The 22,961-nt window shown below is 45.4% G+C and overlaps 1 protein-coding gene across 5 annotated transcripts in view; it reads right to left on the bottom strand.

Annotated features, from left to right (window-relative positions):
• The window catches only part of PTPRF (protein tyrosine phosphatase receptor type F), a 792,879-nt gene that overhangs the window by 170,403 nt on the left and 599,515 nt on the right, over positions 1-22,961 (bottom strand). For all 5 annotated transcript variants that reach the window (XM_029617709.1, XM_029617708.1, XM_029617711.1 and 2 more), the window contains 3 exons: positions 17,841-17,958; positions 14,628-15,206; positions 13,464-13,561 (listed from right to left, as the gene is read on the bottom strand). In XM_029617709.1, the coding sequence (XP_029473569.1) occupies positions 13,464-13,561; positions 14,628-15,206; positions 17,841-17,958 (795 nt within the window). The remainder of the gene's footprint in view (positions 1-13,463; positions 13,562-14,627; positions 15,207-17,840; positions 17,959-22,961) is intronic.

Below are 22,961 nucleotides of genomic sequence, written 5' to 3' on the forward strand. Positions count from 1 at the left end.
GGGGTATGAATACATGGGGGGGGGGGAGGGACACAGCTTCATATATCCTCTGGGGTATGAATACATGGGGGGGGGGAGGGACACAGCTTCATATATCCTCTGGGGTATGAATACATGGGGGGGGGGGAGGGACACAGCTTCATATATCCTCTGGGGTATGAATACATGGGGGAGGGACACAGCTTCATATATCCTCTGGAGTATGAATACATGGGGGGGATGAACACAGCTTCATATATCCTCTGGGGTATGAATACATGGGGGGGGGCACAGCTTCATATATCCTCTGTGGTATGAATACATGGGGGGAGGGACACAGCTTCATATATCCTCTGGGGTATGAATACATGGGGGAGAGACACAGCTTCATATATCCTCTGTGGTATGAATACATGGGGGGAGGGACACAGCTTCATATATCCTCTGGGGTATGAATACATGGGGGGAGGGACACAGCTTCATATATCCTCTGGGGTATGAATACATGGGGGGGAGGGACACAGCTTCATATATCCTCTGGGGTATGAATACATGGGGGGAGAGACAGAGCTTCATATATCCTCTGGGGTATGAATACATGGGGGGGAGGGACACAGCTTCATATATCCTCTGGGGTACGAATACATGGGGAGGGAGGGACACAGCTTCATATATCCTCTGGGGTATGAATACATGGGGGGGGGCACAGCTTCATATATCCTCTGGGGTATGAATACATGGGGGGGAGGGACACAGCTTCATATATCCTCTGGGGTATGAATAAATGGGGGGGGGGAGGGACACAGCTTCATATATCCTCTGGGGTATGGATACATGGGGGGGGGGGAGGGACACAGCTTCATATATCCTCTGGGGTATGAATACATGGGGGGGGGCACAGCTTCATATATCCTCTGGGGTATGAATACATGGGGGGAGGGACACAGCTTCATATATCCTCTGGGGTATGAATACATGGGGGGGGGATGGACACAGCTTCATATATCCTCTGGGGTATGAATACATGGGGGGGGGCACAGCTTCATATATCCTCTGGGGTATGAATACATGGGGGGAGGGACACAGCTTCATATATCCTCTGGGGTATGAATACATGGGGGGGGATGGACACAGCTTCATATATCCTCTGGGGTATGAATACATGGGGGAGGGACACAGCTTCATATATCCTCTGGGGTATGAATACATGGGGGGAGGGGACACAGCTTCATATATCCTCTGGGGTATGAATACATGGGGGGGGGGATGGACACAGCTTCATATATCCTCTGGGGTATGAATACATGGAGGGGGATGGACACAGCTTCATATATCCTCTGGGGTATGAATAGATGGGGGGGGGGGGGGGAGGGACACAGCTTCATATATCCTCTGGGGTATGAATACATGGGGGGGGGATGGACACAGCTTCATATATCCTCTGGGGTATGAATAGATGGGGGGGGGGGGGGGGGAGGGACACACCTTCATATATCCTTTGGGGTAGTGGTTATTAACTTTTTTTCGGCAGGGACATACCTGACAGATGTGACCGTCACGGGGCTATATGTAAACGTACCCTCTGCATCCACGGGAACCCACTCGACCCCCAACAATGGATGCAGAGCAGAACTAGGGCATTACCCATAGAACTCTCCACACAAAAAATGATATTTTGGTTCTGATGACATCTCAGTAAATGCAAAACAAACTCCCTTTACTACCAGGCACAATAACCCTCCTTATGAAAAGGGAATAATTTACCACTAATGCATATCCTATTGAGAAAACACAACAAATTAGATTGATACAATTGCCTACATGCCAGAACTGACCTTTACCAAGTACAGAAAAAACACAAATTATAAATATGGAGACAAACTGGAATGGAAAACCAAAAATAGCCATTCCTCATGCAGTGCAAACCTGTAGAAATCGAATGAGAAATATAGCACCTAACACAGTCCCAGGATCTGCAATAAAGCACAGAAATTAATCTGCACAAAGTTACACCTGCATTATGGAACACATAACAACCCTATCTATGAAAAGGCAACACTACAAATATTAAATCAGGTCCTAAACACTAATACACCTATTTGGAAAACAGAACAAGCCAAGCTGCTATAGAGCCCCACACAGAAATAACTGTAAAACTATATTAATGAATGTTTCAAAACAGCTGATGAACAGAATAACATCCAACAACTAAAAACTCATAAAAATTATTAAAAAGTGTCCAAATATCAATAAAATATTTCAGAACAGCAGACACATCACATAATACCCAATAATTAAAATGGCAGTCAATCAAGAAAAATAAACTTAAAATGCCACCTTTACTTACCCTCTCCAGCAACTCTCCTACTCCTTTACCTTGAAAGCACATACAAGGAGCAGCAGCGGCTGCAGAAGCTCTGTCCAAGTCACTCACACACACACTCCAATTAAACCTTACAACCAGTCTCTGTCTCACACACCCACCCTAGTCACCTCCCTGACCTGTCTCTCTCTCTCACACACACACCCATCACCTCCTGACCAGTCTCTCTCTCTCACACACACCCATCACATCCCTGTCCAGTCTGTCTCTCACACACACCCCCATCACCTCCCTGCCCAGTCTCTGTCTCTCTCACACACCCCAGTCACCTCCCTTCCCAGTCTGTCTCTCACACACACACCCCAGTCACCTCTCTGCCCAGTCTCTGTATCACACACACACCCCAGGCACCTCCCTGCCCAGTCTCTGTCTCACACACACACCCCAGGCACCTCCCTGCCCAGTCTTATCTATCTGTCTCTCACACACACCCCAGTCACCTCCTGACCATTCTCTCTCTCTCTCTCACACACACCCATCACCTCCCTGCCCAGTCTCTGTCTCTCTCACACACCCCAGTCACCTCCCTGCCCAGTCTGTCTCTCACACACGCCACAGTCACCTCCCTGCCCAGTCTCTGTCTCTCACACACACCACAGTCACCTCCCTGCCCAGTCTCTGTCTCTCACACACAACCCAATCACCTCCCTGCCCAGTCTCTGTCTCTCACACACATGTTGTTTAGAGCCCCAATGCTGTGTTCCCCTTTAATTTCACAGTGGCAGATTTCCCAGTGCTGCCGCTGCCTTCTCAGCCGCACTGAAGCAGCAAACATTTATTTTAGAAAAATATGCCATAGCACTCAGGCCTTTCTTCTGGCTGTCAGGATATCCCTAGGCTCCTGAGGCCCTCCCATCTGCCTGCTTTTATGGCCGTTGGGAGCTCCAATTGCCCCATATGTAATCAGCACGGCTGAGCACCACTTTTACTTTAAATATGACTCTGGCACGCTCACTGTTGCATACAGGAGGCACAGCCTCACACACCTGAGCCCAGTCTGATAATACAGGGGGCACAGCCTCACACACCTGAGCCCAGTCTGATAATACAGGGGGCACAGCCTCACACACCTGAGCCCAGTCTGATAATACAGGGGGCACAGCCTCACACACCTGAGCCCAGTCTGATAATACAGGAGGCACAGCCTCACACACCTGAGCCCAGTCTGATAATACAGGGGGCACAGCCTCACACACCTGAGCCCAGTCTGATAATACAGGGGGCACAGCCTCACACACCTGAGCCCAGTCTGATAATACAGGGGGCACAGCCTCACACACCTCAGCCCAGTCTGATAATACAGGGGGCACAGCCTCACACACCTGAGCCCAGTCTGATAATACAGGGGGCACAGCCTCACACACCTGAGCCCAGTCTGATAATACAGGGGGCACAGCCTCACACACCTGAGCCCAGTCTGATAATACAGGGGGCACAGCCTCACACACCTGAGCCCAGTCTGATAATACAGGGGGCACAGCCTCACACACCTGAGCCCAGTCTGATAATACAGGGGGCACAGCCTCACACACCTGAGCCCAGTCTGATAATACAGGGGGCACAGCCTTACACACCTGAGCCCAGTCTGATAATACAGGGGGGCACAGCCTCACACACCTGAGCCCAGTCTGATAATACAGGGGGCACAGCCTCACACACCTGAGCCCAGTCTGATAATACAGGGGGCACAGCCTCACACACCTGAGCCCAGTCTGATAATACAGGGGGCACAGCCTCACACACCTGAGCCCAGTCTGATAATACAGGGGGCACAGCCTCACACACCCGAGCCCAGTCTGATAATACAGGGGGCACAGCCTTACACACCCGAGCCCAGTCTGATAATACAGGGGGCACAGCCTCACACACCTGAGCCCAGTCTGATAATACAGGGGGCACAGCCTCACACACCTGAGCCCAGTCTGATAATACAGGGGGCACAGCCTCACACACCTGAGCCCAGTCTGATAATACAGGGGGCACAGCCTCACACACCTGAGCCCAGTCTGATAATACAGGGGGCACAGCCTTACACACCTGAGCCCAGTCTGATAATACAGGGGGCACAGCCTCACACACCTGAGCCCAGTCTGATAATACAGGGGGCACAGCCTCACACACCTGAGCCCAGTCTGATAATACAGGGGGCACAGCCTCACACACCTGAGCCCAGTCTGATAATACAGGGGGCACAGCCTCACACACCTGAGCCCAGTCTGATAATACAGGGGGCACAGCCTCACACACCTGAGCCCAGTCTGATAATACAGGGGGCACAGCCTCACACACCTGAGCCCAGTCTGATAATACAGGGGGCACAGCCTCACACACCTGAGCCCAGTCTGATAATACAGGGGGCACAGCCTCACACACCTGAGCCCAGTCTGATAATACAGGGGGCACAGCCTCACACACCTGAGCCCAGTCTGATAATACAGGGGGCACAGCCTCACACACCTGAGCCCAGTCTGATAATACAGGAGGCACAGCCTCACACACCTGAGCCCAGTCTGATAATACAGGGGGGCACAGCCTCACACACCTGAGCCCAGTCTGATAATACAGGTGGGCACAGCCTTTCACATCTGGGTATGGTGTAATAATACAAAGACATAATATTGGTGGAAGTCCTGAGCCACAAGAAACCACAGTCAAGGGTCAGTAAATAAATCTGAGTCCACTAGTTTCACTGTTCAAAAATATAACTTTAAATAGTTTCATATTTCAATTTTATATTTTTGCACAGTCCTGACCCTTTGTGACTGATAATACAGGGGAGACAGTCTCCCACATCTGGGCAGATGGGGACTCGGCTGTTTTTGCTGCAAAAGGGACTTCCACCAAGTGTTGATTCAAGGAATGAGAAGACTTACCCAATCAAGAATGTGTTTTTATTCTTAATAAACAGAATGTTTTTTAGAATGAAAGTGTAGAGTATATTGTGTAGATCAGTGAACACAACTCCTACTTTCATGCATTCTGTTTTGTATTTTTTAGCCAGCAGAATGTGAAACATGTACAAGGGTGTGAAAACCTTTATAAGCTGCTGATTCTCCTGGAAGAGGTTAAATTCCTCCATTTTTGCTCTTGCTAGCATTTTTTTTCAGTTTTATAATGTGTCGTTATTCTTTTATGCACAGAAACCCACGTTGAAAATTCTGGCCGAAGTCTGCAGGTAAAAGGTACTCCAAGACTTTAGCTTATGTGCGCTCTTTAACTGCCTTGATGCTTTTGGTAATAGATGGGAAATCAATTTTAAAGAAATCTCTAATGACAAAAAAAGAACAAAACACCTTGAGGTTGATATTCAAATGCTAGATGGCCAGCTAAGTAGGACTTATCTATCTAGTGTTGCGTTCGTGCCTCTTCTCGCCCCTCACTCCACCCTCTCTACCTGGGATGCGATTCCCTTTGGCTCTGACAGACAGATGCAGCCGCGGCTTCTCTCCCTCTCTTGGTCCCGGGTTCCCCCGGGCTGGCCTGACGCTACCGATCTGCCATGTTCCCGATGATGTAAGGGCGCGCGCGTTCCAGACTTTGTACCAGAAAGGGCGCGAACCTCGGGGGCATCCCCCCGTAGTGACGTCATCCATTTGTACTTTAAAAGGTCTTTGTTTGCTAACCTCTAACGAGTTAGCAAGGAACTCCAACAGGACTTGCTTTGGCAGTCCACACTACTTGCAACAACGATCTAAATCAGTGAGGTGAATCCTTCCTCACTGCTCGGCCTTTTCAAACTTACCAGGACTACCCGCTCCACGGGGGCTCCGCTTTCTCTTCTTGATTTCAGATTCCCAGAACACTCGGAAGACTCCTCATTGCCTGGAAGCGATCACGGACGTGAACACAGTGAGTTCTATTACATAGGAATCGGTACTCGCTCCATGAGGGCCTACATTCCCATTGCTCTGAAGACTCCCTTCTGTCCAAGACGTTATCGCAGGTACAGAGATCAAGAGTTACATTGGCAAGATTACAGATAGGTACCGGTACTCGCTCCACGAGGGCCCATGTTCCTAGAATATTATATTCTCTTCTACTCTAGAAGCCACTTCATATACAGCAATTGTGAGTTCATATTACAGACTGTTTGTGGGAACCAGCTCTCGCCTACGGCTCCTGTTCCTGAATGTACTGAAGAAACTCTGTGGCATAGAGACCATTGCAGACATCTACTATTGTGAGTGTACCATCTTGTATCCAGTATACCTTGTCTACTCACTACTTCTAGTCTCTCTCTACAGCTCAGCGACTCAGAGATTATATTCCAGTATCAGAAGGACTTCAGCCTTGCCGAACACAACGACTCACTACTGCCACCGCTGGTGGTCCAGCTTCCAGTCTAATAAAGAACTATTGTGTTTATCTCATATTCTAGTGTAGCCGGTGGTTCCTCTCAGGATCTCCTCCTGGGGGCGCTGTCATCTGCCATTGGCCCAGGGATTCACCATTTCCTGCAAGTGGTCATTCCTTTCACTATTGTCACCCTGTGGGAGCCAACCACTACAGACCACTAACTCCGCTCACGGAAGTATTATATAGACAGCTACTCCTCTTACTTGAGACTTGCCAGCAGCCTATATATATACAGATTGCTACTCCGTAGGAGGCATGACAAGATTGCTATCTCAGCAGCGAAGTACAATATACCTATTGTTAGGTCCTCTCCTCAGAAGAGTATCATCATATAAAACTGCCAACTCCTCTTCCTTGGAGAGTTGATCCTTAACAGATTGCTACTCCTTAGCAGATTGGTATCAGATTACTACCTCCTTTCCTTACAGGAGCATCTAACAGCAGTTCGCTAACAGATCTACAGATAGCTAACTCCTCTCCTCTGGAGGAGCAGGTCATGTCATATCACTACTCCTTCCCCTTTCAGGAGAACAGCAGAACAACTTGCTAACTCCGCCCTCCTGGCGGGGTGAGCGACAGCAGATTGCTAACTCCTCCCGACTGGAGGAGGAGAGCATAGCTTCTAGTGGCCACTGGATATTCGGAAAAGCCACTCATCTAGCTATCTAGTTAAGTTGTGGGTGGGTAGTGGGCAGAGGAGGTGTGCTACTTAGCCATCCAAGTAACGATTTGTCTAGGGATATTCAGCAGCATAGCCATGCTGGTGAATATCCCATCTAAGTTAACTGGATATGTCTATCTGGCTAACTTAGCTGAATGACTAGGTTTTCAATATTGACCTCCTTATATAATACCCAAGAAAAGTGCAAACAAATGCAAATAGGTGCAGTTTTGATACAAAGCTAACAACTAATGGATGACTTTTCAAAGGGAGTTATGTGCATAAAAGTAAGTACTAAGGTAGCAATTTTCAAAAGCTATTTACTCAAGTAGAGAGCACTTAGGCAAGTAAATCTGATGGAAAATTCAATGGCAGATATTCTAGCAATTTTCCAAAAGCCCACTTTCTTGAGTAAAACCCAGTTTTGTGTGTCTTTCTAAATTATGCCTAAAATATCAACAGTGCTCAAAAGACTAATTCAGTCTTTTGCTCACAATGGGCTAAGAACTGTATCAGAAGAATACTCTTAGGGTCAAATCAAATACCAGTTCAAAAAACTTTTCCTATCAACCATTATAATCTTTGCAACACCTCTAATTCATCCCAAAAAATACCTTTAATATTTGCCATTAAAACAAGAGAATCTGCCTTTAAGGTGGCAGCGCCTATATTTTGGAACTCAGAATGTCTGAATATAGAAAGAAGTTCTGACTGCGCCTGAAAAGTTTTTTGCTAAAATGAGCATTCGAATGAGAACACTGATATTGGTCCTCCTCTGAAATGCGTCTTCTCTGGGTACTTTGATTTTGTTTATGTAGCAAAAATGTTTTATTTTACTTATATGTTACTTTTGTGAATGTTTTATTTTGTACATCGCTTAGGCTGCTAGTGCTAAGTGATAAATAAATGTTAATAAATGAAATGTTTTGTACTTATCTTGTTATAAACACCCTTCAATGAGCACATAAATGCTCCTGCTTGACCAATGTTTCAGCAACCTACAGGCCTTCATCAGGGTCCATTATTTATAACTCTAAATTGCTTAAAACAATGGTGGGCTGCTACATTTTTTACAGCAATTTAGAGGTGCCATGAGCAGCTGATTACATTTGCATGCTAATCTGCTCATTTAAATATTCACAGGGCTAGGGCTGCATTTTTCTTGCAGCAAATGGCCTAACATGGCTTAGCGAATGAGCCCCTTAGATTGCTCCCCTCTGGGGACAGGGAAATACATAGAGTACATGTATAGAATCTGCTTTGAAGTGTCACAAAAGGGGGAATATAAATTTAAAAAAATTAAATTATTGAACCAGGACCCTCAAGCTCATGAACTGCCTATCTTCCCTGCTCAGTAGCCAAACTTTGCTAATCTTATGGTCAAAAAAAGTCATTTGATAAGATGGGAAGTGTGCAAGACTAGGGTTGAGAGGTCGTCCTGAACATACTTGCAGGAAAGACTCAATGGCAAGGAATTTTACTAGGAGTCACTGCTCTAAGCTGAGCAGCGCAGTAACATGGGGACAAGGGGGGAAGTAGAGGATTTATGCAGCACTCTTTTGAAGGAGTTGCAGAGGGTAAATAGAGAAGTTTGGAAGACAGACACGTGACTATTACAGCAGTCAAATTTGGAGGAGGAGATTGCATGAAGGAGACCCAGCAAGAGTCAAATGAGAATGACGAATGGACTCTATATACAATGCAAAATGTGAAACCAGAAAACGGGTAGTAAGGCCAAAGTCCTGCTTTGGCAGGGTCAGCTGTAATGGTGGTGAGGACTGGCAGCAGATGCAGCACTTTAGTGCTTGCAGAACTGAGGCTGAATAAATATGAACATATTCAAGAATGTACAACAGATGCACAGGAAGAGGGGTGGGAGAAAATGAAAGGAATTTTTCAGCTATACCTTGATATATTCTGGGAGAGGAGCTGCCCTGAGATCCTGCACCAGAGTTTCATCTACCTTAAAAATCAGCACCCCACAAGCTAATCACCAGTTCATTAATAGAAAGTCTTGCAAAGGTCCCGCTATCTTCAAACAACTGTCTGCTTCCCTGGCAAGATCTCTGAGGAAGCATTCATAGAAACAACTGTTTAATTACATCTGCTTAGCTTACAAATAGCATTTCTGAGATGCTCTAAGTACAGAGAGCGCTAATTGTTTCTACTGAGTATTTATTTATTTATTATCAGCTCCCCTCCAAAGTTCAGAGCAAGGTACAATTTACATACATAATAAAAACACAAATAATGTCAAGAACAATCAAACAAACAAGACATGTTCATAAAAATGTATTCATAGCTGTCTCTGCTATACATTGTTAGCCTCAGGCATCGGCATCCTGTACTGCCAACTTACGAAGGAGAGGCTAATGTGCAAAGCAAGAAATCCTGAGGGGTTTAACCATCCAGCAGAAAGCAAATAAAACATGAGCTCCGAGAAACAGCAGCTGAAGTCTTGGAAGCCCAGAGGAGAGCATGGGAATTTGTACGGATCTCACTACAGTTAGAGGAGGAGCCTGCATCAAGTCATCTAACAGAGCTCAGTGATGTTCATTCTCTCGCATGGAGGTTAACTGATTTCCAGTGCAGATTTCTGTGGATTCCTGCAGAATCCTTTACTATCTGAGGTCTGAAACTAGAAGTACTGTCAGCCTTAGTTCGGGATTGTATTAGTGATAAGGGCCAGTCTTTTTAAATCACTATGATGTATAATTTAGCTCCTTACAAGAGAGAAATGCAGTTATAATGATAAGATGCAGCTTTGTGCTTGCTTCACTGTAAAACTATTTATTTATTGTTTTTTGTATACCGTCACTTGGGTTCCACCGTAACGGTTCACAACAAACTATCTTGTATTAAGCAGTTTCCCTTTGCAGTTCTCTAGATGTATGGGATAGGGACAAGTAGGCCCCATTTAGTGTAAGAGCATGATCACAATTTAGTATTGACAAAATGGCACAAGAGGCTATTAGAGAGAAAAAGCAATTTATACTGCATTATTACAGTACAAGGTCAGCATGTAGCTTGCTTAGAAAAGATAACAGAGACCCAGTACTGCATGTACAATGCTGAAAGCATAAAAATGAAATAGCAGAATTATGGGCAGCTAGGTAGCCCCACTTTCCCCCAGTCTGATTAGAAACAGCTTGGAAACTTAGATCACACACACAAAATTACAAAATACAAGATAGAGAACAAGAACACCACTTGGAGTTCCATGAGAGTGGAGAGCATTTGCCCAGGTTTAGTTTACAGAAAGAGAATAAACTTTTATAGACCCTCTGGATACTTTTAGCTTTTGAGACCCTCATATTTTGATACTGGTATTACAGTAGTGTTTACTTCTGATATAATAATTATATGATTGCTTTTATTTTACATGATATTGATACTGATGCAGATTTTATTATTATGATCCTGCATGTCCAGCAGAATATGTTTAGATTTAGAGAAGGGCAGAGCTAATGGTCCCACATATGAAAGAAAATGTCTGGGCAAAATGGCAATTACAAGTAGTGAGTACAGATGACAAGAACCCGCCATTTCAGAATTGTCCTGACACATGCACTAGTTTTTTCTTATCAATTAGTTTGGCAATACTTCAGGAAAGCTACTAGATCAAGAAATTGACCAGCGCATGTCTATACATGGGGATAAGATGGGTGGACTCCTGCCGAGAGCTGAACTGATAGAAGTTAGCATGACAAACTTTGCAAAGACCTGTAGCTCCAAGCGCAGCCAGTTTTCCCAAAGTGATCTCTGTCTGAGGAGCTGGGGAAGACTCTCTTTTCAGGAAAGTGGCAGCTTTTCTTGTTAGGCCTTTGTGTGAGTGTGTGTGTCTATACACATATGTGTACATTCGCCTGTGGAAATTAACACTGCCGGAAGACCATGGGCCAGATTTTATAACATGCACACGGGCATAGATTTGTTCGCGCAGCCCGGCATGAACAAATCTGTGCCCGATTTTATAACATGTGCGCGCTGCCACACGCATGATATAAAATCCAGGGTCGGCGCACGCAGAGGGGTGCACAATTGTGCAACCTGCGCAAGCCGAGCCAAGCAGCCTGCCTCCGTTCCCTCCAAGGCCGCTCCGAAATTGGAGCGGCCTCGGAGGGAACTTTCCTTCCAGAGGGAAATCGGAGCGGCCTCGGAGGGAACTTTCCTTCCAGAGGGAAATCGGAGCGGCCTCGGAGGGAACTTTCTTTCCATCCCTTCCCCTATCTAACCCGTCTCCCAGTCCTAACTAAACCCCCCCCCGACCTTTATTGAAGAAGTAACGCCTGCCTCCGGGCAGGTGTAACTTGCGCGCGACGGCTCTCCATCCCCTGGCCCGGTGGCTGTTCCGGAGGCCTTGGTCCTGCCCCCGGGCCGGTGCCCCACCCCCGGCCCCATCCCTGGAACGCCCATTTTTTCAAGCCCCGGGACTTACGCGCATCCCGGGGCTCGGCGCGCGCAGGGGGAGGCAGGGGTAGGTTTTCGAGGGTTGCGCACGTATCTTACGCACGCAACCCTTTGAAAATCTACCCCCGTGTGTGCGGTTGTCTAGTGGGCAAAGGAACGTATGTAAAGATAAAGATTTTTTTGTGCTCAACCGCTGATCATTAGTGAGGTGCCATTCGTGAAGGATTTTCAAAGGAGCAGTGAATAAAAATTCCCCTGATGAAGCCCATTTGTCGGGTGAAACAAGGTCCTTGCTGGGGTGAACAGAAATTGAATATATATCTTATCAACTGAACGGCTCCTGTGTGGACGTTTTTTGAATTATGAAGGTGTAACAAAAAGATCAACTTGGAGTTGCGGTCGAATTGTACAAGTACTGTGTTGATTCACTCCTGCATCAACTGGCAAAAACACACTTGATATAACAAGACTAGAAAATAGTTGGTTTCTAATGGAATTGAGGAAGCATTTGATGAAGTTGGGACTCATTCCATAGCAGCATTATAAACTATCTCGCTAAGAAAATGCTTGTGTTTGCTTTGTTTATAAATGGAAGAATTGCATAGAAATATTTAACTGTTTGCAATATTTAGTGATATTCTTTGAAAAGCATCGAGGATGGTTTTTTAAAGTGTGCATGTGAGCAAGAGTGGTGTGTTTGTGTGACTGGGGATATTTTAGCTAATTTTTGAAGTCTGCTGAACCGCTGTAGGAAACATATTTGGGTTTGAGCTATTTAATATTGTGTGAAGTATTTATAAATAATAAAAAAAAGTTATTTATAGGTGTGTGGCTGTAACTTGAGATTTGTATATTATCTATCTATCTATATATATCTATATATAGATAGATAGATAGATGGATACAAAAGACCAGGTAATATGTAATCATATAAGGTGCTCACTTTCTGCATAATTCACTCATTTTTTTGTACTTTCAATATTGTCATTGCAATTATTAAGGTAAAGCATGTTTCTTGTTTAAACGGTTTTTGTGTTTTATTGTTTTAACATACTTAGGTCTGCTTGAAAGCAATTGTGCCATGATGGCCAAGCGTTGATTACAATTGTATTAGCATTCACACCATTAGGAGTGCATAGTCTGCAATTGATCTGTTTAACTTATCAATACTTATTTGTACACAGGGTCACATGATTGTTCGTTTGTGCTACATTTGTCAACATCAAGGTGTTCATTTATTTTAAATTTTTTTTGTGAATGATCAATAAAGATTCGTTTTAATTAAGCCCACATTAACAATGCTGGTGCTCTTTTGTCCATTCCTTTGGAATGCTTTTCTGCTTGTTTATTTATATATATATATATATATATATATATATATATATATATATATATATATATATATTTTTTTTTTTTTTTTTATTTATTTATTTATTTCCCTGTGGACTGAGGAAGATTATTTGCCCTTGCTCATTGTGCTGATATATAAACTGTTTTGTTTGTTATTGTCACAGATGTTCTTATAAGCAACTGTTTTATACAGAAAAATACAGCTTTTCATATTTTCACGTAAGCCATAGTCAGGTGTCGTCATTTTCTTAGTGTTTGTGTGATCAGACTGCAAGGCAAAACCCCCATCTTTCCACCCACCTCAAGGATTTATCCCATCCTTACCTTAAAAGGCACTGCAGGCTTATAGGAGTCAGGCACTTCCCAGCTCAACAAAACTGATGTTTTCATCACAGCATTCACACGGAAATTTTTGGCAAACACTAATAGAACAAAAACAAATTAACCCAAAATAATTGACCCGTCTGTTCAGTTATTGCTCCTAACCTTTTCCCTAGAAAAAATGAATGCGCTGTAAGTGCATATTATGATCACCTGAGATATATCTTCCTATAGGCTAGCCGAAGATCACCTTAAGCCAGCACATGATTCTCAGTACTACCAATGCTGCCAAGAGACAATCTCAACCCAGTCAGGTTACTAGGATACGACAAAGAATATATGCACGAGATAGATTTGAATGCACTGTCTCCATTGTATACAAATCTATCTCATGCATATTCATTGTGGATATCCAGAAAACTCGATTGACTAGGTGTGTCTGGAAGACTGGACTGAACCACTGTTCAGACACTTATACCCCAAGAGAGAAATCAGACACTGCTCAAAATTCAGACTGGTATCCCACTAAAAAGCTAAGAGACTAGTCTTTGCAACAACAGCTGATGTTCGGCAATCAGAAGGCGGCTGGATACAATGGCCCATGAGTCTTCCTGGAACCATGCAAGATCTCTAGGTAGTCTGTACATGAAAGAGAAGTGAGCCAACAATAAGGTCAAAGGAGAACACAATGCGTTACCCAACTTCCCATGTCTAGACCTGTTTTCAAAAAGGATTCTCCCATTATAGTAATGATGTTTCCATTTTAGCCCTGCAAAACTATTAATTGATAAAGTTATCACAAACTTTTTATAAGGCCCCCTAAAGGAATAATGACTTCTGGTTACAAAAGTATATTTCAGCAAACAGTGTGCACATGCAAGTCTATGTATAGAGCTTCTCTACTGCAGGCAGCATTGCTTGAAGCACTTGATTGAGCCTAAAAGAGCAGCCTGGAACCAGCCCAGGTCCATGAAAGGCTGAAACAATATAGAAGTCTAAACTCTTTCTACTACTAAAATAAAAAAAAAGAGTTCCTCACTCTCCCTCCTCTTCCAGCTGGTAGGATTTCCCACATGAAGGCTTGCTATCTGTTCTGGAAAAGCTTTATTAACCCAGCAGCATTGCTGGAAAGGTCACCTCAGCCAACATAACAATAGTCATTAATACCTTGTTCCACAGGCATGGTCCTGGACTGGATGCTGGGACTGAGGGGCCCATTTCCTGCACTGGTAGATGCTCGAACTTTAATGTCATAGGTTGTGTCAGGCTTCAGATTGGTAAGGGTGATGCAAGTGTCCTTGGTGGTACTGCTAAGGTCCTGTTGGCTGTTGATGTCCCGGTATACCACAGTGTAGTTGGTAATGTTGCCATTTCTCTCAGACAGCACAGGTGGGTCCCAGGATACTTCAGTAGTTGAAGTAGTGAGTCCTACCACCTCCAGATTCTGTGGAAAACCACTGGGCACATCCTCATTGGTGGTGATCATGATCTCAAACTCCTCTCCAGGCCCAGCTTTGTTCTTGGCAGAGAGTTTGAAGATGTAGGTGGCACCCTTGTGCAGCTTGGTGGCAGTGTAAAAGTATTCAGTTTTGCCAAAATCTATAGAATTCATTTTGTCTTCATCAATGCGCTTATATTGCAGTCGATAACCCAGCAAGTCCCCCACCATTTCCTTGGGAGGGCTCCACTCAACCAGAGCTGTGTTCATGTTGGTGGGACTGACCTTCATAGTGGGCTTGCCAGGCACTGTAAAACAAAGTACCAAGATTTCCGTGAAATGCTAGCAAGGGCAAGGCAAAAACAAGCAGTGAAAAGCCTAAAACAGTGTACAAAAAGGCAGGGATTTTGTTACAGAATAGGAGTGAACTACTTTTGAAAAAGCTGTGCCTATTATATCTTTGCAGGAGGGTTATGTGGCATCCCTTCCCGCAGTCCCAAACATGGGCATATGATAACTTCTACTTCTCTAAATCTTTGCTTCACGGGAATCAGCAGTCTGTGTGGGTACACTTAATTCCATCAATCCCAAAACACCTTGCTCTTGGTGGTCAATCAATTTAATATAAAATACAATCTTGCAGTATACAACAAGTCTGAACATACATGCAGAGGACGACTATAAGGAAATTATACACGTATTTCATAGAGGTTTATCCACCTTTCCGCTCTTGCCTCTCCCCTGAAAATGCTCTCACAGAGAGTCCATCAATGACTGTAGGATCCCAGTATTACGCAGGGATTGCCTCTCCCACCTGTAAATGCTCTCACCCACAGTCCATCAATAGCTGTGGGATCCCAGTACTAGACAGGGATTGCCTCTCTCTCCTGTAAATGCTCTCACCCACAGTCCATCAATAGCTGTGGGATCCCAGTACTAGACAGGGATTGCCTCTCTCTCCTGTAAATGCTCTCACCCACAGTCCATCAATAGCTGTAAGATCCCAGTACTAGACAGGGATTGCCTCTCTCACCTGTAAATGCTCTCACCCACAGTCCATCAATAGCTGTAGGATCCCAGTACTAGACAGGGATTGCCTCTCTCTCCTGTAAATGCTCTCACACACAGTCCATCAATAGCTGTGGGATCCCAGTACTAGACAGGGATTGCCTCTCTCACCTGTAAATGGCTCTCACACACAGTCCATCAATAGCTGTGGGATCCCAGTACTAGACAGGGATTGCTTCTCTCACCTGTAAATGCTCTCACCCACAGTCCATCAATAGCTGTGGGATCCCAGTACTAGACAGGGTTTGCCTCTCTCTCCTGTAAATGCTCTCACACACAGTCCATCAATAGCTGTGGGATCCCAGTACTAGACATGGATTGCCTCTTTCACCTGTAAATGCTCTCACACACAGTCCATCAATAGCTGTGGGATCCCAGTACTAGACATGGATTGCCTCTCTCTCCTGTAAATGCTCTCACACACAGTCCATCAATAGCTGTGGGATCCCAGTACTAGACAGGGATTGCCTCTTTCACCTGTAAATGCTCTCACCCACAGTCCATCAATAGCTGTGCGATCCCAGTACTAGACAGGGATTGCCTCTCTCACCTGGAAATGCTCTCACCCACAGTCCATCAATAGCTGTGGGATCCCAGTACTAGACATGGATTGCCTCTCTCTCCTGTAAATGCTCTCACACACAGTCCATCAATAGCTGTGGGATCCCAGTACTAGACATGGATTGCCTCTCTCACCTGTAAATGCTCTCACACACAGTCCATCAATAGCTGTGGGATCCCAGTACTAGACAGGGATTGCCTGTCTCACCTGTAAATGCTCTCACCCACAGTCCATCGATAGCTGTGGGATCCCAGTACTAGAAATGGATTGCCTCTGTCTCCTGTAAATGCTCTCACACACAGTCCATCAATAGCTGTGGGATCCCAGTACTTGACATGGATTGCCTGTCTCACCTGTAAATGCTCTCACACACAGTCCATCAATAGCTGTGGGATCCCAGTACTAGACAGGGATTGCCTCTCTCACCTGTAAATGCTCTCACACACAGTCCATCAATAGCTGTGGGATCCCAGTACTAGACAGGGATTGCCTCTCTCACCTGGAAATGCTCTCACACACAGTCCATCAATAGCTGTGGAATCCCAGTACTAGACAGGGATTGCCTCTCTCACCTGGAAATGCTCTCACACACAGTCCATCAATAGCTTTGGGATCCCAGTACTAGACAGGGATTGCCTCTCTCACCTGTAAATGCTCTCACACACAGTCCATCAATAGCTGTGGAATCCCAGTACTAGACATGGATTGCCTGTCTCACCTGTAAATGCTCTCACACACAGTCCATCAATAGCTGTGGGATCCCAGTACTAGACAGGGATTGCCTCTCTCACCTGTAAATGCTCTCACACACAGTCCATCAATAGCTGTGGGATCCCAGTACTAGACAGGGATTGCCTCTCTCACCTGGAAATGCTCTCACACACAGTCCATCAATAGCTGTGGGATCCCAGTACTAGATAGGGATTGCATCTCTCACCTGTAAATGCTCTCACACACAGTCCATCAATAGCTGTGGGATCCCAGTACTAGACAGGGATTGCCTCTCTCACCTGGAAATGCTCTCACACACAGTCCATCAATAGCTGTGGGATCCCAGTACTAGACAGGGATTGCCTCTCACCTGGAAATGCTCTCACACACAGTCCATCGATAGCTGTGGGATCCCAGTACTAGACAGGGATCTCCTGTAACCGATCTCATACAATATGTCGATAGCCCTGTGCTTACTCTGTTTTTAACTGATTGTTAGTTTATATTCTATTTATTGTGTATTTTATTGGTAGTCTCGATGACCATATGTTTGCAATTTGTGGAATATAAATAAATGAATAGCTGTAGAATTGCGGCTCACCTGCACCGGTAGTGGTTACAACTCTGGGCTTGCTTCTTGCTCCATCTCCTTTGGTGGTATAGGCTGCTACAGTTACAGAGTAGCTTGTATCTGGAGAAAGTCCTCCTATGACCATCTCCTAAGAATCATGTGGGGACAGGGTATAAAGAGTTAAGCAAATAACTGATAAAAGGCGGCTGCTTCCTGGTGACACACATTCCTTCTCCACCCAGCCAGCTAAGCACACCAGAGAAGGCACTTTACAGAGCTGCCCATCTGTTTTATAATAAAGCAGTATCCCCCTGCATATAGCAAATCCCTTTTAATGGTGGCTGGGGTAAAAAGGACTGTGATGTCACCAGATGACAGAGCACATCTTGTTTAATGAAAAATTATCATTAAAACCAAAAGAAACCATTACCTGTAATGCTGCAAGGCAAAACATCCTAAAAATATTAATTGTCAATTTATTTCTTGAAGCATAAGCAGCTCTTTGAATAATCCTTGTGCAATTACCCGGTATGCTCTGTGTTCCGCATAAGCAAGAAAGCATCTCATTTGATTAATTAATGGAAAAAGCAGGATGGTATCCAGGGTATGATTATACCAATTGCCAACTCAGAGGTGATTATTCCCAGAATGATTAGAACAGTGCGAAAATCAAACCTTGTCAGAGGGGGTGAAAGATGGGCCAAGCATCGGCTCTAAACAATCACTTACCCCCTCCTTCTTAACTTCCAGCAGAAAACAGAAATTTGTTTCTGTGTTGGCTTAGCCAGCAAGAAACTGATCTGTATAGGCTGCTGAGTAAACCGAAAAAGCAGGATCCTGAGGGATGAGCAGGATTCCCCCGAGGCAGCTGTGGAACTTGCTAGGACTCCTTCCTGTGGCAGATACAGCAACGACCAGCTCCCAGTTGAACAAGTGCCTGGGAATGGCAACTCATCTGTGCCAGCAGCCCGCCGAGAGGCTGAGTGGGAGGATGTTTATGGCAATAGAAAACAGCACTGGGAAGCAGGCCACAACGAGCTGACGCTGCTTGGCAGAAGGATTCAGGTAGACAAAGGCTCGTGCTGGCAATTTCTCTTCCCCAGTTCCCTGATCAGTGGATGGGAATCAATGTAATAAGGCAAGCAGGAGAAGAGGGGCAGACTGGTGTGGGGAGGGTGCTGTTGTGTATCAGCCCATTCTGCCACAAGAAGAAGGTTTAGCTTCCACATCTGTATGATTTGCTGTGCTAAATGTATCCCACTAGCTTCAAGCCACTGCAGAGGTGGTCACAGTGATTTCTCTCACTCAGGAAGCCTTACCCCAATCACTATGCAACAAAGAGGAATGCAGAGAAGTACCAGCAACATCCAACACATTTTTCTTCAGAGGAAAACGCCGATATGCTTCATCATGCACCCTTCTCCAACAGTGCCCACCCCATCAGGAAAAATACATACACATGCATGACCCTTCCAACAGTGCCAGCACCATCACATGCACAACCATTTCAACTCATCCACTCTCCTCCAATAGGGTCTGCACCATCAGGAAAAATACATACACATGCATGACCCTTCCAACACATCTGACCTCCTCCAACAGTGCCAGCACCATCACATGCACAACCATTTCAACTCATCCACTCTCCTCCAATAGGGTCTGCACCATCAGGAAAAATACATACACATGCATGACCCTTCCAACACATCTGATCTCCAATAGTGCCAGCACCATCACATGCACAACCATTTCAACTCATCCACTCTCCTCCAATAGTGTCTGCACCATCAGGAAAAATACATACACATGCATGACCCTTCCAACACATCTGACCTCCTCCAACAGTGCCAGCACCATCACATGCACAACCATTTCAACTCATCCATTCTCCTCCAATAGTGTCTGCACCATCAGGAAAAATACATACACATGCATGACCCTTCCAACACATCTGACCTCCTCCAACAGTGCCAGCACCATCAGAAAAACACACAAATATTTCAACTCATCTACCCTCCTCCAACAGTGCCTGCACATATGCTGACTTCTTCAGGGCATATTAAGCCACTAGAACAGAGCAAAAGGTGAGAGAGAATGAAGGAATGATTACAGAAAGTAGAAATGAAGCTGTCAAAATCCTTTCATGAATATGCCATCATACCAGGGGTGGTTTTGAGCTTCAGGGCTAGCTTTGCTTTTGAAAATACTTTCAGTATTTCTGTAAGGTAAGGTTTTTATAAGTATTGCCCCTGCATGTCTCTCCTTCCTTTAGTCATAAGAAAATGACACAAGAAGGCTGCTTTATTATTCTCTGTCCGCCACTGCTGGTTGGTGCTATGCTGGGGGAGGACACAGGAATGGATGTGGATACCCTCGTCTTCCCCATATCCATACATTTAGGAACAGAAAACCTCTATTAATGAACCCAACTGTCAATCAGAGACCAGCTCGATCACAAACCACTCAGCAGTCATTGAAGAAGAAAACAAAAAATAACTTGTTTTCAATTAAGCACATTTCATTTAGGTATAATCATTAATTTTCAGCTTTCTGGCAGACATGGATTCCTCAGGGCTCAATAGGTGCCCTGTAATTTACACCTTTGGTGTACTGCCTTTAATTATTTCAGTCTGCAATCATGCCAATGACATCTCTTTGGAAATCTACGATTCACAGCTTTCCAATAATCTCAGAGATGGCTAGGAACTAAACAGAATTCATCACTTAAAAGAGAGAGCCTTTCAGTTTGTGACGCTGCAGCTTGTAGTGCCACTAATGAATGTATTATCGGAAGGTATTTGTAATACATCGTTAGCATTTTCATAGAATTCCTGGGGCTATATTTTCATTTAGTGCGTGTTGACAGAGTGTACGACAACTCCCTCATTTTACCTTAAGGAGCCTGGCTCAGGGTTTTAACCCAATCCTCCGCAAGGGATTCAGGGTGAAAGCTTGAGGGGCCCCAGTTAGCTGGTAGGACCTCCTGGTACACCCATATGGAATATGTTTACCCGATGGTTGTGCCTGCCCACAAGGTGAGCTGCTACTTTGGTTTCTATAACTATGAAGCATTGTAAATAAATACTTGTACCAGACCTGGACTACTTAAGTCTCATTGTGTTCCTGGGCTACTCCTGAGGCCGCAGCAGGCTCGGATGTGCTACATGTGGTGTCAGTTCAGGGATGTTTTTGCTTAAGCAGGAAGCACAAGTAAAAACCCACAGCCTCCCAAAAAAATCCCAAAATACTCCTTGCAGAGTTTTTCTGTTCCTGGGGCCTTCTAACTTCAACTTCTGCTACAGCAGGCCAAGGGGGCTAGCCCTGCCTGGACAGTCAGGGGTCAAGTAGTAAGTTAGGGCTGGACAGGCCAGCAGATGTGTTTCTTTTCTCCACCTCATGTGAATTATCCATTTCGGAACTGGTCCCAAAGGGAGATAAAATGGAGCAGGTAATCCAGATCCTGGCCAAGGGCCAGCAACAGATGCGGAATGCTCTTCAAACACAAATAGATAAAAACAGCGGCTACAATACTAATTAATGCAACAAGGTGCAGTCTTAACTCAGCTAGCTGAGGCCCTGCAATCGGCTCTGTCCGGAATACCTCAGGCATCACCTTTGCATATCCTGTTTAAGATGAAGGCAGGAGAGGACTTGGAGGTCTTTCTAAAAAACTTTGAATGGACTGCTCACCTATCTCCCTGGCCGAAGACCAGTTGGACAGCTTACTTGGCTAATTTGCTCACTGGCAGGAGTCAAGTGGCTTTCCAGGTAGCCAATCCAAATGGGAAGGTTTCCTATGAGGAATTCAAGGCCTCTATACTACAGAGAGCTGGGTACTCCCCAGAATATTACTGGCAGCAGTTTCGGCAAGCAGTCTACAGCCCAGAGAGAAATCCAGAAATCTTTCACCAATTGAAAAATGCCAGTTGGAAGTGGCTCCAGCTGAAGGCAAGGTCAGGATTAGAAGTAGCTCATCAGATACTCCTGGAGCAGTTCCTAGATGGCCTAGACCGGGCTAATGTTGGAGAGAGCCCTGGAAGTCACGGAAGCCTTCCACCAGGCACAGTCAAATAAGGGCTTTACAGAGACAACTTGTAACAATTCCCTGGCATGGTAAAGATGATAAGAGGATCTCAGCAACGACCCTCCAAGGTAGGAGGCTTGGTCTATGTACCTGGTTTTCAAATGCCAACCTCGTCTACATGTTTTAACTGTGGACAGAAAGGGCACTTGGCAAAAGACTGTCAGCATGGTCATAGTGTGGCTGTGGAGGTTGGCCTGGTGACCCAGCCAACGCCTGAGGAAGAAGTATACATACTTAAAAATAACCCTCTACAGCAGCGACCCTCAACCTGGGGGGAAAAAAAAAAAAAGGGATTCCGTAAAGGCGGGAACAACCGAGAAATGGGGCCTTGAAGACCCTCTCTTTTTGTGCCCTTTGGGACAGATTTTCAAAGGCTACGCACATAACATAAGCGTGTAACCCGAGAAAATCTGCCCTTGCGCGCGCTGAGCCTATTTTGCATAGGCTTGGTGGCGCGCGCAAGCCCCGGGGCGCGCGTATGTCCCGGGGCTTGCAAAAAGGGGCGTTCCAGGGGCGTGGACCTGGGCAGGGCGCAGGCCCAGGGGCGGGACCGAGGCCTCCGGCACAGCCGCCGTGCCGAGGGATGGTGTGCTGGCAGCTGGCCGGCAGGCGTAACTTTCGAGATAAAGGTCAGGAGGGGGTTTTAGTTAAGGCTGGGGGGCGGGTTAGATAGGGAAAGGGAGGGGAAGGTGGTGGTGGTGGAAGGAAAGTTCCGATGTTCAATGCTTTATTTCTTGCACAAAATCTAAGTATGCTAAGACACTCTAGGTTGTGTGACTAGGAAGACACTTCGCTAATTCGTGAGGCCAGAAAGTCCTTGTGCCTTGCCTCACCACACATCCAAGGATTTGAATAGCCCTCTCTATATGCCCTTTCCCAGAGCACTCCCTAACTTCAACATTCACTTTTTTGTCAAGCAGTCTGAGCAGAAGAATTACAGGGCATACATATAAAAAACGACATTTCATAAACTGAACTGTTCAGTGCCTCTGCTTCTCTCTTAAAAAATAATACAAAAGTTTCAATCGTTATCTCTAAGCAGCAGCATCCCCTTTGAGCAGGAAAGT

This window comes from Rhinatrema bivittatum, chromosome 10 (genome assembly GCF_901001135.1).
Source record: "Rhinatrema bivittatum chromosome 10, aRhiBiv1.1, whole genome shotgun sequence".
In the NCBI taxonomy this organism is placed as follows: domain Eukaryota; kingdom Metazoa; phylum Chordata; class Amphibia; order Gymnophiona; family Rhinatrematidae; genus Rhinatrema; species Rhinatrema bivittatum.